Below are 19031 nucleotides of genomic sequence, written 5' to 3'. Positions count from 1 at the left end.
TCGGTATGGAAATGATGAGAAGTTACATTGTGGGACGTGAAGATGGAGGGCAATGATTGTGGTACAGCATAAGTTAATAATGGTAAGGGATGGAAATGATGGTGGGGAGGAATATTGGGGATAACGATTGTGGTGAAGGATGGGAATGCATTATGAGGTGGCTGGTTATGATAATGGTCAAGGGCAACTCTAACACATATACTTACACCCCCACCAACTCTAATACCATACACTTACACATACATACACACAGCCCCTCTTAAACATACACTTACATCGGCACACACCCACCCACTCTAAAACCATACCCTTACACATACATATACACATTTATTTATTTTAGAGAGAGCGGCATGTTTATTTTCACTGTTTATTATCTATTGTGAGAGTGTTTTAAAGAACTTTGTTTTCAGTGATTTATATACAAAAACTTGAAAATTGCTCATATCATATCATATGTTGCATTATTCAGACTATACTGTTGCTCCCTCTGTTGGTCTCAACATGTCATGGGCCACACGGGTATTAGAAACGATGTGTTTTATTTAGGACTAACATACTTTAAAAATGCATAGTTTGTCCCAATTGAATAATAAATAAAACTCAAGACTGGGACCACACATATGTGACACGTGCACAATTCTGGCATTATGAATTATTTCAACGGCTAGTTTTTATTAACATTTTTCTCGAACTATTAAAAATATATTATTAATTGATTGAGATTCCCCAATTTGCCACAAAATAAACTCAGTTTTATGTAGTCAATTATGGCCATTACCTGGGGATTTACCGTTGTAATTTTTTCTATTCCTGATGTTGCGCTTGCCGGATATCCGCTTTCCTTTAGCAGAGGCGGTATCTCTGTTCGGGGAGGCTGATAAAGAAGAAGCTGCCGCAGTCTGCTCACTGTCCTCACAGGTTCTCTTGCAACTGAGTTGACCGCACATTAGATTGCAGTTTTCGTTATTATTAATGCTATCCTGGGCATCCCTGCTCTGAACCAGAATCCCTTCGTTCTTGGTCATGGTCTCGTCCTCTTCTCCATCTAGCTTGTTTTCATTAACATCTGAGGTCGGCGGCCCATCCTCTTTGTTCACTTCATCAATACGAATCAGACCAGGGTCAGGTTGGTTATGTAGATTTTCCAGGGGTGTCTCTTTACTGTTCATTGTGTTGGCTCGTAGACTAACTATATTCAATATTCATCAAGTCTTAAGGAAATGGAAAAAAAACAAGAATAAGGAATAGGAAATTTAAGATCAAGCTTAAAAGACGTAGTAGTTTCATTGTACAACTTCATATCCAGAACTGAAAATAAACATTACTTAAACATCCCAAGTCTCAAGTGGAGTAACCAAAATTGCCATGTCTGGCTGGTACAAAAAAAAAAAAAAAAAAAGATGTAAAGTTACACAAGGTTTCAAGAAAAAAAAAAAACTCAGGTTCCAAAAGATTATGTAATTTTTACATCTCTTTCGGTAAAAGCTTCTACAACAGGCACAATAAACATAGAATCAGAAGCGTAACAAAAGAAAAGGCTTCTGGCACTTGTTTTTAACACACACTATATCAAGAAACCGTAGGGGAAAGGGAACTTGGGTATTTTGTACCTATATAAAGGTGGACAAGTCTACTAAGAGCATGGAATTATGAAATCTCATACACACATAGCACACGGAAGGCTAGAAAACTCTAATCAGGGAAGCCATGTTTTACTCAGTAAAAATCTGAACAACTCTACATTGTAATTCCAAAAAGATACCAATGAGGAAAGAGCGAATTGGTTTTTTTCTTGGTTATTGTGAAACTAACAATCACTTTGATTTTCTAAAGCAATTTAGAAGCTTTACAAGAGCTGCCAGCCATTACAAAATAATTCCCAGCTTAGTACGAGACCATCCCAGTCATTACCGTACACTATTACATAACATGCATCTGTCAGGTTTTATACTTCACCGGCAGATCTGCTTCTTAGGCATGATGTGCTTCAAGGCACTGCGAATGAACTAGGAAAATGTATCTAGAACATGTCAAAGAAAGCCCTTGGATCCTGCAAACCAATGTTCTTCCAAATCAAAGAAATAACATGAAAACAAGCAATAAACTCGTAGAACATACACTTTTTTAAGATCAACAAGATTACTATAGTGAGTCTGGTTGAGTTTGTTCCTTTTTCCTCTTAATTTAAGTGTAGAGCAGGTTTAGCTATGATGCACATCAGAATGCAAAACTGCCGCTTGTTCAGTTCTGTACGAACTTTGCCAAAATCTGGCATAAAAGCTATTTTTGGCTGCAGACTCTGGCAGATGTCCCAGTTGATAGATTTTTCTAGGTGTGGACATGCATTGCCTAGTAGTTAACAAGAAGCTGCTTTACAAGTCCATGGGTGTTACATGAATGTCACTGATAGGGAACATTTTCCTTAAATGTGTGCAACATGCGAATCAACGTGTACTTCATTTAAAATTTAGGGTATGCATAGAAGAAGCACTATATACATGCTGGCATTGTGTTAAGATATACTTCTGCCCCTTATATGCACTTTAATGCATACCATAGATAAGTGTTAGCGTGTGATGTTCTCTTTCACCTGCAAGTGCATAGAGAGAGAGCTCAGAAACCTCTCTATACATTTTGGATGTTGCCACCTGCACCAAACAAAATAGCCAGAACAGCTCTTGCGTGCGTACGAGATTTTATGGTTATTAAGGATGTAAGAAAATGAGAAGCTTTAAGTCTTTGTACTTAGCAATTTTCCAATTATAAACTGGATGATAAATACAGCTGAAATGAATGGGATTTATTGCGTGACGATGCTGCCATGAACAATTTCAAGCACACGTGAAGATTCTACTTGTACATTAACCAACAGATCTACGCATATGAAATAAGAACATGGTCTTATGGGCCGTAGCTTTGGAGGTGGGAGTTTCTAATACTAATCACATCATGATTCAGAACACGCAAAAAGGTTAGCAGCCCCAGTCAGTTGAAAGTATTCACCTAAACGTTATGCTAGTAAACCTATACATGACAAGCTATACCAACTAGTAAAAATTGTAATCATCTCAGTGTCCTCAGCTACTGCTAGCACATCGATAAACTACTAAAAAGTATGGTCACCATACAAACGTAGCTGCTTAGTTTGATGAAACGGTTTGTGGGTCTTCATTCACTACCTATTAAACTACCTTGCTGCCAGTTAAGAACAAATCAAAACATGTGGTTTAGGTTAAGCGTAAATTAAAAATTATTAAGAAGGCAATACAGCCATCATGTGCATATGACAGCTGCCTGATTCCTTAAAATGTTCATTTTTCATGGGGGGGATTCTGCATTCATTAGTTTCCACATCCTCCCAGCTAAATCTCTTGCAGGAGATGCGTTCTACGGTTCTGCCAAACACATCGCCCCTCCGCGCGATATATACGCCCCTCCGTGCGATATATACGCCCCTCCGCGCGATATATACGCCCCTCCGCGCGATATATACGCCCCTCCTGTGAGGTCAAGCACCGGCTCAGGGAATGCTGGGGACGGGGATCTGTTCAGACCCCAAATGTGCATGTTTGGAAAGTACTGCCGTCGCTTTCAAAGGAAGAGGAAGTGCTTTAGTATTATAATTTATGTTTAATTTGGAAAGGATATTAAAGTACTCGCATAGTATTTTAACCCCTTAAGGACCGGGCTCATTTTTCGTTTTGTACCCTGTGGGACCGAGGCTGTTTTGACACTTTTGTGGTGCTTGTGTTCAGCTGTAATTTTCTCCTCACCCATTAAGTGAACCCACATAAGTTATATATTGTTTTTTTCAGGACAAGATGGGCTTTCTTCAGATACCATTATTTTGATCGTATCATCTTATTTACTATAAAAAAAATAAAAAAAACATGGTGAAAAATTGAAAAAAAACACATTTTATGACTTTTATTTGAAAAATCTTTTACTCACCTAAAAAAGCAAGTAAAAAAACTAGCTAAATAGATTCTACTACTTGTCCTAAGTTTAGAAATACCCAATGTTTTTATGTTTTTTTGCTGTTTTTTGTAAGTTATAGGGCAATAAGTACAAGCAGCGTTTTATGATTTCCAAATCTTTTTTAACAAATCTGGTCAGTCTGCCTCCATCTCCTCTTTGGAAGATCTTTGAAGCCAGTTAACTCAATTTAACCCATTCAAACCATATATTTTTGAAAACTAGACACCCCAGGGTATTCCAAATGCTGTTATTTTAACCCTTTCCATGCACCAATTATAGAACTACACTTTGTCAAACTTTGTAATAGTATATTTTTTTTATTTTTTTTTCACACAAATTGTACTTTAGTTATAGATATACAGGTTCTGGTATATGTCACTGTCAAACAACACCCCAATGTGTGTTCAGGAACATCTCCTGAGTACAGCGATACCCCACATGCATGGGTTTGTCAGATTGTTTGGCTGGTAAAAGGCTACTTTTGGGGCATGCGTAATTCAGGTGGTCATTTGGTCATTGTGCCTCCCTCTCCTCTTTGGAATATCTTTGAAGCCGGTTAACTCAATTTAACCCATTCAAACCATATATTTTTGAAAACTAGACACCCCAGGGTATTCCAAATGCTGTTATTTTAACCCTTTCCATGCACCAATTATAGAACTACACTTTGTCAAACTTTGCAATAGTAATTTTTTTTATTTTTTTTTTTACACAAATTGTACTTTAGTTATAGATATACAGGTTCTGGTATATGCCACTGTCAAACACTCCCCCAATGTGTGTTCAGGAACATCTCCTGAGTGCAGTGATACCCGGCATGCATGGGTTTGTCGGGTTGTTTCAGATTTAAAATGCCACATTTGGGAAGTGCGCTTTTTTTCTCCATTTTGGTCAGTCTGTACCTATGCCCTATCTTTGAGCTAGGCCACTCCAATTTACCCCATCAGCCATTTTTTTTATATATTAGACACCCCTTGGGTATTTGAAGTGCTTTTATTTTAACTCTTTGTTGAGATTTTTGAGAAATTTTAGCACTTGCTCAAAATAATAAACTTTATTTTTTAATTTTATTTTATTTTTTTAATACTTTTTTTATATTTTTTTTTACACATTTTGCTGGTACTGGATGGTTCATCTAGTGACATCACTGCATAATTATTTTTAAATGTTAGCACATTTTTTTTTATTTTTTTTTCCATTTTTTATTTTTTTTTTGGAATATTTTACTAATCACATAGTGATTAGAAAGCTGGGCTCCATTGACTTGCATGGTTGAATGCAGTACCTGTATTCAACCAGCAAGTGGAGCCAGTTCTCTAGAGGGTCTGGAGACCCTCTAGCAAACTTTTTCGTCTCTATTGTTTTATTTCCCGGGCCGCCGCCATCTTGTTGGTTGGCGAAGATCACCGGCAGCGGCGGCTGTGACCGCTCTCCGGAGCGGTCACAGCCCACCTAGAGGTAAGTGTTTGGTGTCGCTGGATGCCTCCTGATCGAGGCATTCCAGCGACACCATTTAAGTTTAGGAGGCGATCGTTGATCGCCTCCTAAACGCTTTTAAAACGGGCGTCCGCCGCCATACAATGTATGGCGGCTGTTGACGCCCCGGGGAGGGGCCAGACATGGCCCCCGATGCCGATCTCGGCCTTGCTGAATGCCTCGACATCGAGGCATTGCAGCAAGGCCGTTTAAGCGAAGAAAGTGATCCTTGATCACTTTCTAAGCTTATTTAATTTTGTGACGGTTCAGGACCGTCAAAGGTCATTTAGTGACCTTCTTGTTATGACGGTCCTGAACCGGCAAAGGTCGCGAAGGGGTTAATATGCACTCTCCTTTAAAGGGGTTGTGAGTGACATCAGACTATCCCTTTAAGTTTATACTCATACATAATACATAATTCACAGCTGGCTAACTCTGTAACAGGCAGACAAAGATTGCAATCAAAGTGAGTATGCAAACCACATTATGAGAAAAGCAAGGGATCCTGCAATGTAATCAAGTTCTTGGATCATTTGAGTAGTTAGCATGATGAAATCACAGCTTAGCAATAACGCAACTAGAAATCTCCAGGGTACAGGACACATACTAACATTTGTGAAGTGAATTTACTGGGTGAAATAAAAAGAAGAGAACAAAGAATGAGACCTTTCAGTGTTCTGTTTATATACAGGAAACATTCTCTGTAAATTACCAAATAAATGCTTGTCTTGTTGTCATCAACTGAAATCTATAACTTATAAAGACACTTTAGCATTTAGAAAGGGACCTTTTACTCCTGACATCCCCACCAAGGAAGATTGTTTTCTACAAAACTGAAGTTTGGGGTAGCCGTATTAGTCCAGTGTATAAGAATGCAAAAAAACAGAATGTTGCAGAATCTTGTAATACCTTTTTTATTGGACTAGCAATATTTAAAATAATAGACGAGCTTTCAGGAGTCCTCCCTTTATCAAGTCAAAAGCATTTCTGACCAAGCAACAAAACTGAAAAAAGACTTTTGCCACCGATTGGCTGCTTAAAGCAGTCACTCGGTGGCAGGAAAGCACTCCCGCTGAAATCAACGTGTCTACAAACAGCGTCTACGTTGATTTAATCAAAATGTAGGTACCAGATCTTGCTCTTTAAAACTGAGAACTTCAAAAATGGAGTCACGCGGGTGGTTTTTTGTAAAAGAAAGCAATAAAAAGTAAAAACTTTGTTCTCTGTTTCCACTAGGATGAAGGAAAATAAGATTACAAAGTAACCATTAAGCAAATCAGAGCACATTAATCTATGGAGATCAATTCTACACGTGGCCCTAAACATAAAAAGTACCATGCCATGGATTTTGATTATATAACAAGGGTACAAGAACATCATTATATTACTGAATAATGCTCTGTTCTGGTTCTCTAAACCCTGTGGCAGGGTTTCAGACAAAATTTATAATTTTTGATTTTCTAAACCATTGCGGTTCACAGAAGACCTTTAATATTAAATCAAAACTCATTTTGTTATTGCTACCGTTTTGGATTGTTCTCAGCCATACCCCATCACAGAACTAATATCCACTACCTTGATTGCTTCAGGCCCAACTGGCTAAACAGAGTGGGCTTCCTGAAGCCCGGTACTAAAATGAATAACTCCAATTTCTTTCAGTAGTTGACTCCATTTTTCATGAACTCCAGAATTTGTTACGGCCCCAACTTGGAACATTCTCCAAATCAAGCCATTTGAGTCATTTAATTCCTCCCCTGCTGCCTCTACTGAAACCAGGAGGCATAGCTCCTGCACATGCTCAGTAACACTCCCGATTGGGTCAATGCGAGCCAGAGTGGGAGCCGCCGCAAATTGCATGTTCAGCAAGCACACATAGGACTTTCAGCCACAACAGGGCACATATAACACATGTTCCTAGAAATGAAGAGTCAAACAAGGCAGAAGCCATATCTTCTGTAACATGTGGTCCTTTAAATAGATCTACCGTTTTATTGTTTCAACAGATGGAATCAGTGTAGAAACACATTCAACAAGTGGCTTGTGAAGCTATAGCAACAAATTATTTTAATAAATTCATTTTGGAGCAGAAGTATTTTGCTCTTAATGCTATATGAAAAGGGGATAAAAGTGGGGAAGAAGCACCTCCATAAATATATACACACACAGTATAAACGTGGCTCAGTTCTTAGGCTCACGTTACCCCTCTCAGCAGCGGACAGGGGTCAGCATGGTCACCCTGACTGGTCTGCGGCTGCACAGCCCCATATGCAACAAACTGCAAGTGTGTTTAAGCAATTTGAGCTACAGTATCTCATCTATTAGATTTGACCACATGGGCCAGCCTTTGCCCCCACTGGCATTAATGAGGTTTGGTAGTTCATGACTCTGTTCCTGGTTTACCACGTTTCCTTCCTTTGACCACTTTTGATAGGTACTGACCACTGCAGACCAGGAACATCCCACAAGAGCTGCAGTTTTGGAGATGCTCTGTCCCAGTCATCTAGCCATCACAAATTGGCCCTTCCTGCTTCTAACACATCAAATCTAAAGATGAAATGCTCCCTAAGCTGCCCAATATATCCCCATCCATGGAGAGGTGCCATGTTAACAAGATATGTTATCAGTGTTCACTTCACCAGTCATAGTGTGTGTGTGTGTGTGTGTGTGTGTGTGTGTGTGTGTGTGTGTATGTGTATATATATATATATATATATATATATATATACACACACACATATATATATACACACACACACACACACACACACACAAAGAGTGCATGGGGGGTATGTGTAGTGCTGAAGGAGGTATCATTTTGCAATCATTAAACACACAGAGAAGAAGCTCTCTGAATATGCTCCAAGGGAATCTTGGCAGGAGGTTACTCCATTGCAGTAGGCTCCATGTAACAATGCCAGGCCCCTCCCCAGATGGTTATTATAACTGACAGACATTGCTCGTCCCAGAAAAACACTCCATCTCTACTACAGAGTAACAAGGTTTCCGTCACTGGACTGCAGGCTCTGCCTAATGTTCTGGCCTGGACGGCAACTTCCAGGCCTTTTTTTATTTTGAAACATGCGTGCACTAATACAATTCAAACCATATGTTAAAATATTGAAATAAGGTATTTCGAAAGATTAGTGTGTGATCTGCAACCATTTTTAGAGCTTGAGGCAATGGTGTCTTTTCTCAACAGGATTAAGATACAGATTTATGGGTACATGCAGAAATCTGGATTTATTAGCCAAACACCACAGCAAAAAAAAAAAGACAACACGAATTGCAGCACATCACATACAATACCTTCATTAGCAATACAAATGTATAAAATTACTCTTTAAAAAGGGGCATCATACATTGCAAGCGAGTAACTGAACTGCGGTAATAAAAATCGTCCTGGTGTGTGCAGGGTATCTGTAAATGCTAGATATGCATCTCTTGGACAACGTCGCAAAAGAAACTCAATATTTCTTTCCGGGACGTGAATTACACAGAGGGTTCTGTCAAATCCCATAGAGAATAAAGGCTTTTAGGAGTGGTACATTTGTTGCATGATTTAGAGCTGTTGGCATGTCCTAACATCTTAGCCTTCCTCTAGTAGGCATTCAACAGTCAACTCAACCTGTCACTGGACTCCGGATCACCATGAGACATCTCTGCCAGAGATAAGAAGCTTAAAATGTATAATCCACGTAACACCAAAAAAAAAAAAAAAAGACTAGATTAATGGTTACATACCCTAATTGCTTACACGGCTTTCACTGTAAAGAACACACAATGTAGGACACAATGAAAGGTGTGGAATATACATTATACATAATAGATGTGCCAACTTCCACAAAGAGCGAAAGGTTCAAGTGCCCAATTCCATTACATCTTCTTGGAGTGTAAGAGATAAGCCTGACCATAAACCGGGTTAACATTGTGATAAGTGTTCCATAATTTCATCTGTCAACAGCAGAAGTGCTGTTAATGAAAGATGGAGAGCAGGCATTACAACCACATATCAGTAATATACAGTAGCACATAAAAACTATAGACAAGAAAGGGATCAACGCTAGGTGTGCTACAATGTTAACAATATTTAAACCTACGCTGGGGTTTACTTTATAAAACATCACTGTGCCAAATGTAACAACTCAATGTTTTGTTTTTTTTTTTACCAAAACCACAAAAAGATGAATTGCCATGCAGATTCTGAAAGGCAGAAGAAAGAAGGAAAGAGCAAGAGATATTTTTATTTGAAAACATCATAGCACAGGTATATTTTAGTGCATTGAACTAAAAAGCGTAGGATCTGGGACAGACATTAAAGACAAATGTTTGACAGGAGTTCTCTGTGCTGCGGCAGGGAAAACCACAACAGTGGACATTCAGCAGTAAGTATACGTTTAGCTGTTCGTTACGGCCATACAGCTCGTCAAATCCAGCAATCGAATAGAAAGGACTAGCCTTCGTGGGTCACTCTAAAGATGTGCCTCTTACTCTCATCCGCCAGGATTTTTATCATCTGTCTTTGACTGGATGTAAGTTAAAAGCCAGAGTTGTGCTTCACTACATCTGAGAAGAGCGATTGTTCTGCTGTTAGGCCACAGAGGAATACCAGATCCCTGATCTTATTATTTTGGGGCCATACTTCTCGAAGAGAGATTTGTAGCCGCTTCCTTCCCTGCCAATTAAAACCAAGGAGGGAACTTCAGCGGTTGTGTATTGGGAGGTAGACCAAGAAGTCTTCAAGGGGATGTGGGGTCAACTCACATCCCCCATCAAAAGCCAAGTCTTCAGGGACTCAGCTCCACTGTGGCCATAGGCCAGGCCAGTGTGGCAAAGTAAAATGCACCAAGGAACCTGTGTGTGATCAGGTGTACCAAATTAGCGTCAGGTGGATCTAACCTGGGGACTCCACAAAAGACGTGTCAGTCTCCCTTGCGTCCTCCGACTTAAGGACATAGGACCGAGCTTTTCTCCTCTCACAGGTACTCACTTGATATCATTCATAAGGCAGAGTAGCGATGAGGATGAACATTCCTTTAAAATACAGTTAACATATTCTAGCTTATGCAATGTTAACTTTCCGTAATAATATTGATAAAGCACTTCACAATATGCACACAACACAAACAATAGATGAGATTTTGAATAATAAACGGGTTATGCATGTGACATAGTAAAGAGCTTTAGGCAACCGCACCTATTAAAACATGCTTTGAACAGCACAAAATAACAATGACATTTCGTGTGCTACAAATGACACATCAGGTGTTGAGACATTATTTCGAACATATATTTATAAAAGCAGCTGTAAATTTGTACTACTTTTGCTAGCGGCAGGTAAGAAAGCCATTTTCCCCCGTAGTAAGCCAGCCCGATTTTATTTGTGCTATAGTTACACTTAGGTGGTAAGCAGCTGATGGGCAGCCCCAGTATACAACAATAAAGTCATCTGAGCAATCGTTTTCAACGATCACTCAGTAGAGGACTCAGAGTGCCGCCAAGTAGCTAGTTGTCCGAGTCTACTTTGCCAACTACATATCTGTACTCTAGGGGTCAAAGGTGTGACAAGAAAGCATTGCATTACATATAGTTAATACCAAGTATGAACAAAAAGTCTCATCTGCACCAGTTGAACTAAACATTCCCAATATCCTCTGCTAGCTGGGTGGCAGAAGCTGAACTCTAAGAATACTGATGTGCCTGAAGGGATCACTTCTTATGCGAGTGTACAATTTCACTTCCAGAGTACTCCAAACTGTTACTTTTCACTTTTTTGGAGCTGCCACATATAAATTGTAAGGTAATACATGTAAAGTAAGATAAAACTTTTTAAATTAAGTAAATCTCTGATGCTACTTGGATGAGCTGACCATGGTGGTGCACTGCCCAACCCTGAGTCAGTCCAAACTCAGAAAGATATACAATGTAAGGGGGAGGGGGCATTTTAACCCATTCAGCTCCTCCTGACAAGCCAAGCCCGGATCTACTTAACACGCATAGCTCTTATCAGCAACCTCAGGATCAAACTGCTAAGTATAAATTCAGTGGTTTTGTTGTCTATATTAAGGAAAATTGTAAAACAGGCTGTGCAAAAATCTATGTATGTCTGGATCTCAAGTTTCTTATAAAATCATTAAAAACTCACCATGTTTTCAGACCAAAAGTACCGTCAGTATTTTGTAAAGTGAGAGGCTACCAGTGTTCGAGATAGCAGGGTTCATTCTGCAAGAGAAACATAAGGAGTTACTAATAGTGAAAAAGCACCTTATGAGAGACAATACACAATAATGATTATTTATGGCAACAGATATTAGCCTTTTCAGAGCAGCCCCAAATCACATAGAAATGGATCTGCCGTTTTCCTAAATCCTATATTTACAGTTCAACACACAAAAAAACATGCAGCAGTGTTATAGGTAAAAATAAGCGATATATAGAGATGTGAAATGTATACACATGATCTTCCTATCAACCTGTCACCCAAATTGTGAATCAATGAAAACCTCTGCAAATCTTATACATCGGTGACCAACGTCCACCTGCATGAGAAATGTGCAAAAAAAAAAAAACTTGCCACCAATGTCCATATAAGGGATAATATACACGATATATATAATATATTCCTCCATAAGGAACGCTCCAACACGCTGTTTACGCACATAATCATCCACAATGTTCCTCAGGCTGCTTTTTTTTTTTTTTTTTTTTTTTTTTTTTTAAGAAAACGTAATTAATATGCAGGTTTTGTCAACGAGCTCAACTTTGTCAAGATTAAAAAGCAGCTCACTTATAAACCAAATACACCTACAAAACTATTACACCGGTCACATATTTATATGTGACAGCAACCCGTACTCGGACTGAGTTTCTCCTCTGTAGAGACCTTCCTTGCCGCTGAAAGCTTAATTGCTCAAGGGATTAACCCTTCGTATTCCCCCAAGCACTAGCCGAGACTAAGTGTAGGGTAAAACAGAACCGACTTTATTGAGGACAGCACACACACACTAATTATATATATATATATATATATATATATATATATATATATATATAGCAAACATGATGGGATTATACCGTTAATCCTATCAACCACCAGACAGCCCGGTGCATACAGTTCTATGGCCGGCAAGGCCCACCCGACAAAGAGTCACTATTTCTGGGTGATCCAGAGGGAGCAGCGTCAATCCCAGGGTACCACTGGAGAGCTCAGGGTCCGAACAGTCTGCATGGTAGCTGGGCCAGAGTTCCACAGCCGCGACTGGGTAAACCAGGATTCCTGAACGAGCTCCCTCTCTGTAACCACCACCGAGTGTCGCCCACCACGCGCTTAATGTAACCTCAAAAGAGCGACGTGGTGGGTCAAAGGATGTCCGTAGCGACACAGTTTCAATTGTCGGCGGGCATCGCCGTGGTTCCTAGCCGCTGGACAGTTCCATGAATTTGCAGCTAGGTCCCGGTCAGGTACATAGAGCATTTCCTGGCTTGTAGAGCCCCCATAGCCCGCTGGCCCATGGAAGTCTGTTTCTGGCAGAGCAGACAGGTCACCATGTGCCCCACAATGAGAACAGGGTTACTTAGACATAAGAAGGGACTGGGCAGGCAGGTAAGGAGCCTCCCCAGGAATGCAACAGTGCCCCTCTCCCAAACTCAAACATACCCTCATGAGTCCTCAGCCTTAAAGGGTTAACGTGACATTAAACAAATGATTTTGGGAGCCTTTTATGAATATTCGTGCACATATCACATCCAAAGCTAGAAGAAAGTGTACAGCTTAGAAGACAAACTAGGAATGAAGGGCACTGTACTCAATTATTTAAATGAAAACAGTATACACTGCGGAATCCCCCCTATATGCATCTGCCCCATTCCCTGCCCCTAGCTATTTTGAGCAGAAGAAAAGCGTTCAGGCGAACACATCTCCCTCCATGTGATATACTTATTGACGGTCAGCTGAACGCTGGCTTGGTAAACGCTGAGGACGAGGTCTACCGAGACCCCCAATGAATGGCTGCTTGAAGCAAGAATCATGGGACCACAAAGGAGGAGCGCAGCTGGAGCTTCTAGTTCAGGTGCCTTATTTTTTCATTTTGAAGAAAGCATGTTGAGGTACTCACAGCGTACTAGTTTTAGCGCGGGGGACATTAAACTTCCCCTGTAACCTATACAGATAAAATCAGCAGATATCACTGTATGTAATGTATATATAACAGTTTGCATCCACCAGCCAGCAAACGTTACATAACGTAACAAATAACACTAGTTTAATCCGACACAGAGAGCAACAAATGAATAATCCCGGGATTGGAAAGGACTGTAACATCAGGATTATTCATTTGTTGCAATCTACGTAAGATTAAACTAGTATTTCTTTGAAGTCCTGGTGTGTTCATTGCTCATATACACACCAGCACACGCACAGGCTCATATATATAAGTACCAGTCTCCCTTTAAAGAGCAGAATATGTCCTTAGGTTAGTAAATCATGTAAAATTAGCATGTATATTTATTTTTTATTGACGGATCGACCGATTTATTACATGTCATCATGTTCTGATGTCTTTTACAAGATGCCAATTAAAGAAGAAACAATAGTGGATGTAATGGTTACCTGTGGAGGCATCACACACTGTGTAAGGAATATCCGAGGTTTGACATCTGACACTAGACGGCCTGAGCAGTCTCTGGGATACGCAGTAATTCCCAGCAGATTACCGATGCAGCCCAGGTAATGCCTGTGATCCCCTGAGCCTCGGCTTCCAACAAAGTGTAGGAGCACGAATGATCAGTCATCATCTGAACGCAAGCTGCCTGCCATTAAAATGGTACTGCTCGTTCGTTTGCGCAATAAATTATTTAATCGTAATTAGAAGACAAAAAAACATTTGCCAACTGCTTACGTTTTGAAGAAAAGACCTCTTTGCAGAGGATGAGGAGATGTTGCGTGTAGGCAAAAAACTCATACGATGTTATTAAAGAAACTAGTCTGCATGTAACTGAAGTGCTTTAGAAGCAGATTATTCCAATAGATGAAGAGGTAGCCTCATTTGGATGTAGTATTAAAATGCTGTGTCCAGTTCATTCTTCTATCTGGCTGCTTCCTCGCTGCTGAAATGTAGAGCTTGGCCTTGTTTTATGGCTTGCTTGCTCCCTGCTTACACAGATCTATGAATCAAAGGGGGCAAGGGACATTTGTTTCCATCAAGGAGGACATGCATCTTTAATCAGGCCCCAGATCAAAGAAACAAGTGAATAAACAAAAACATGGAAGAAGCAGCAGACCATAGAGAGACAGGTGGCATATGAGGCTCTGACTACCTTCACATCTATTATTCATTCTTATAGAGAGCTATCACTACCAGCGCACTCACATGGAGAAGAGAGACCAGTGTGAAGTTCTACCGGCATGGCAATGCTACTTGGCATATATGAAAATTATGAATTTAGATCATTCCCATCTACTGGTGGTTACTACGACTGCATGCTGATCGAGCAATGGATTAATATTCAGCACAATTCCACAGAGTCAGTACAATATAATATTTCATGCCTGGGCTTCTCTGACATTCTCCACTACTCTACTTTTATGTCGGTTCGGTTATACGGAGTGATAAAGCATTAACATTGATTTTGGTTGCTGAGCTTATAATTTGGCCGTGCCTTCATTATGTCCTGGAATCTCTGTGGCCTCTCCCGGGGAACGAGTCCAGACGCTTTTCGAATTAGCGAATGTGAAAACAACTTGTGCTGGTGGAAAATCCTAGGAGCCATTCTAGGTCACTTAACCGTGCCCTAACTTAAATAGAGCATAATGATCTACGCTTTCAGATCTGGAAAACAGAATACCACTATACGGCACTACGTGCAGGGAATAGAACCGTTTCAAAATGATGTCCTTTGATCTCCTAGAACATCAAGGAAAAGACATGATGTGCCAATGCATCTCAAGAAAAAATAGTATATTCACTGATCAGCAACCAGCTGATAAAATTAAACTAACAGTCGCGGGGCAGTCCATATTTCAACATAATATTTCATAAACATTCAAGATGTGGTTATCATTTTATTAGCAGTTTTAGTGATTATAGCCAACATAATAGTGTAATAGCATGGGAGTTTGGGCATTTATAGACCTGCCCGGAGAACCTGTTTCGTGGGATCATTCTGGGATAATCAAAACAACAATGGAGATATTCTTATTCAAATGCAAACGATCGTCTCTACAGAATGAAATATACACTGTGCCCCGCTCACAACTACCGCAGGTAGAGATGTTCCTGACCCCGAGATCACTAACCCCTAATACACTAGAAGAACCCTTTGGCTATTAAATTATTGCTGTATCAAATTATTGTCTAGCCAATATTTGTCAATAAACAACCATCACCTGGTAATTCTGGTTTCAGTTGATCTTCAACCCTACATTTCTGAAATCACTGAAGCAAAAAGCATAAAACGCTCACACTGTCTATCTTTGTCAACTAATTTTCATTTATTTTTTTACTTGATTCTGAAAAACATTCATCTAAACATAAGGTACAATTTCAGATAACTTAACATGCTGGGAGTTGCAGCCCAATAGCATTGAGAGGGTCTCTGTAGGTGAGCCCTAATTATCTAAGTGATAATTCAAATACACAAAATAGTCGAAATGATCAACCACACCACACACCCGAAAGCACAGGGCGGCTCGTAGATCTACTACAAATTTGGACACAGACAGGTCAGAAAACATAGAATTATTCAGAAGGATTGCTTTTCCTGCTTATCTCGCTTATACCAAACAGGAAACAACAACAAGTACACAACACCTCATTATTATTATTATCTTTTATTTATATAGCGCCAACAGTTTACGCAGCGCTTAATACAATACAAAGATTCAAGGGATGTGATAAGACAAGAATTGACAGACTAAGACAAACCGATTCATCAACGTCTGTACATTTACACCTCAATATTCTTTCCAATGACGCCTACAGCCACACCCTAAAGAATGGGTCATCGCCAGATAAAAACTCACATGAATAAGAAGCTGTACATAGCATAAAGGTTGTTTATTATTATTATTGGTATTTTTTTACGCATTATTATTAACTATTGTGTGGTGTAAGTGCAAACTAAAGTTAACACACTACATCATATCAGAGGCAAGATTAAATTGATTTATTCCATGATCACCCATAAAACGATTTTTTGCATTGGTTTCAATAAAGATATGTTTTTTTCTGGTTAAATTTGAATAAAAAAAAAATATTTAAGTCATCATTTCATTCAGGGCCTGTAAAGACAAAGACTATCAACTGATGTATGGGCGGCTGCCGGCTGCATCTTAGGTTTTTATGCTCTCGTAGAATGCAGCCGCACGATACAGGACCTGATCAGACCCTATCAGCTACCAGACCATAGAGAATTTGCCTGGCGTTACCTGTGGCCAGTCCTGGTTTCTTCAAGAACTATGGACATTTGTGAAACACAGGTGACCAGCGGCTCAATGAAACCAATATTCTTAAAAATTAAGGAGAAAATAACGAGCAGAAATTGTAAGATCATAGCGATGCTGATGCACCCATTGCGTGTTTGTGTGCAAAGACAAAAGTAAAGCAATTGCCATGGAAACCATCAAACCGTTTCTGCCGATAGCGCCCTCTTTACAGCTGCTCCAGAATAGCTTTTTGCAATTATGGCGCTTGATATAATACATATGTAAGTCCCATGTAAAAAAATACAGCACTGCGTACAGTGTGGTTAGCATTGACTGAACTGTGGTACTATTTTCCTGCTGCTCAAATACCACACTAAGCTGCTTCTTTATGGCAACGCTGACAAAGTCCGTTCCACCATAGTCTTTCATTAGAGTGATTAAGATTGAGCCATTCTACCGTTTCTCAAAAGGCTCTACGAAAAAGGAAATTGAGCTCACACAAAGGCAAATATGCAGCGTCTAAAAACATTATACAATAACCAGATCTTTTAAAAAAATATTTTAAAAAACGCACACTGAATTTGATACTAAGGAATAAAACTGGTGGTGGGAGATCCCATTTATAATAAAGTAAAACTTTAAACAGAAATCTGCAAACTGTAATAACCCAATATTACTAAGAATGACTATTAACATCAACACTTTAACTACCAGCATCTGCTTTTTAACTGGACAGAACAAGCTTCTGGTATGACAGCGCCAGCCGAAGCCTATGAACCATAATGACAAATGCTAATTTTATCAATAACGTAATACTTAATAACATATAATCTCTGCTCCATAACCAAGAGGTTTCACAGTCAACCTGCTATCATTAGATTATGTATATATACGGTATATCTATATTGGCTGTGTAACCTCTTGTGTGTGTATCTATATATACATACATATATATGCATACATATACACACAAATACATACATACATTTACGAATATATACATATATATCCCATTTACACACATATATATGTGTGTATGAATATGTGTGTATATATATATATATAGATATATATATATATATATATATATATATATATACATATATACACTCACACGTGTATATACTGTATCTTGTGATCCATAAATAGACATATCATGGCACCCATCTGTGGTTAGATTCTAGCTGACTGACCGAATTTCGTGTCTATGTACATTCTCTGATTCATGCCTGCTGTCACTTCAGTGCTCCTGCTTGTCGTCTCCTTCGCCCCCTCCCCCCACCTTAATATAATGACCCCCGTCTCCGTATATCAGGACTCAGCCAACACTCACCTAATCCGGTGCTCTCTCTGCAGCCGTAGATCCCTGAAGACAGCAGAAGAGACCGAGATTTCACGTAACCCACCACAGCGATACGTCACTCGGAATAGGCGGTAACCAAGGCGTGGACGGTTGTGAAGGGACGGGGAATCCGATCTGCCTGAGGAATCATAGGCTGTAACGTGTGGAACGCACCCGGTGCAGTATGGGTACACCGCGTGGAACGCACGTATAGGCTTATGGGGAAAAATGTAAACGCAAACCAATGGGTTAAGTGAAGGGAATTCATTAAGAGCGTTTGTCTTGGTAATAATTGTGTGCGGAATATACCCAATTTAAATGTATTTTTTTCACATCAAAACAACTGACATTTTTTTTGTAATACCTTTTCTTCTTAATAGAATCCTTAAATATGCCGGTATATTAGAATCATGACTCCATATGCGTAAGAGTAATACTGTGGCTGAATTTAAGGAACATTATTATATTATTTTTGATATTAAGATTAATAAACAATACCCCATAATTTATCTAAGAACGACTGCTCACTGTGTATATATATATATATATATATATATATATATATATTGCAAGACAATATATATATTTCTTTCCAATTAAATAATTATTTTGATCACATGTAAAAGAATAAGTATTCCAGCCACATTACATTAACTGACTAGAAGGGTTTCAAACTGTGCTTTGCTACATAATGTGTATTACAGAGATATTTTGTGCTATTAAATACAGTTTTACTAATTTCTAAATGATACAGTGCTGTGCAGCAAAACTACTTTCAGAAATATTCACCCCACCGTTGTTGTGTGTATTTCC

The 19031-nt window shown here is 39.3% G+C and overlaps 2 protein-coding genes across 2 annotated transcripts in view; both read right to left on the bottom strand.

Annotated features, from left to right (window-relative positions):
• Nucleotides 1–18305, bottom strand: part of CNST (consortin, connexin sorting protein) — a 54336-nt gene extending 36031 nt beyond the window's left edge. Inside the window, exons 1-3 of the mRNA XM_053459778.1 lie at nt 18210–18305; nt 11600–11676; nt 782–1214 (exon numbers count right to left, since the gene is read on the bottom strand). Coding sequence (XP_053315753.1) covers nt 782–1172 — 391 coding nt within the window. The 5' untranslated portion in view covers nt 1173–1214; nt 11600–11676; nt 18210–18305. The remainder of the gene's footprint in view (nt 1–781; nt 1215–11599; nt 11677–18209) is intronic.
• The window catches only part of LOC128483561 (LON peptidase N-terminal domain and RING finger protein 2-like), a 224433-nt gene that overhangs the window by 59907 nt on the left and 145495 nt on the right, over nt 1–19031 (bottom strand). The window lies entirely within an intron of this gene.

Source organism: Spea bombifrons, chromosome 3 (genome assembly GCF_027358695.1).
Source record: "Spea bombifrons isolate aSpeBom1 chromosome 3, aSpeBom1.2.pri, whole genome shotgun sequence".
In the NCBI taxonomy this organism is placed as follows: domain Eukaryota; kingdom Metazoa; phylum Chordata; class Amphibia; order Anura; family Pelobatidae; genus Spea; species Spea bombifrons.
The sequence above is the reverse complement of the archived record's forward strand: the minus strand, read 5'-3'. Positions and strand labels throughout refer to the sequence as shown.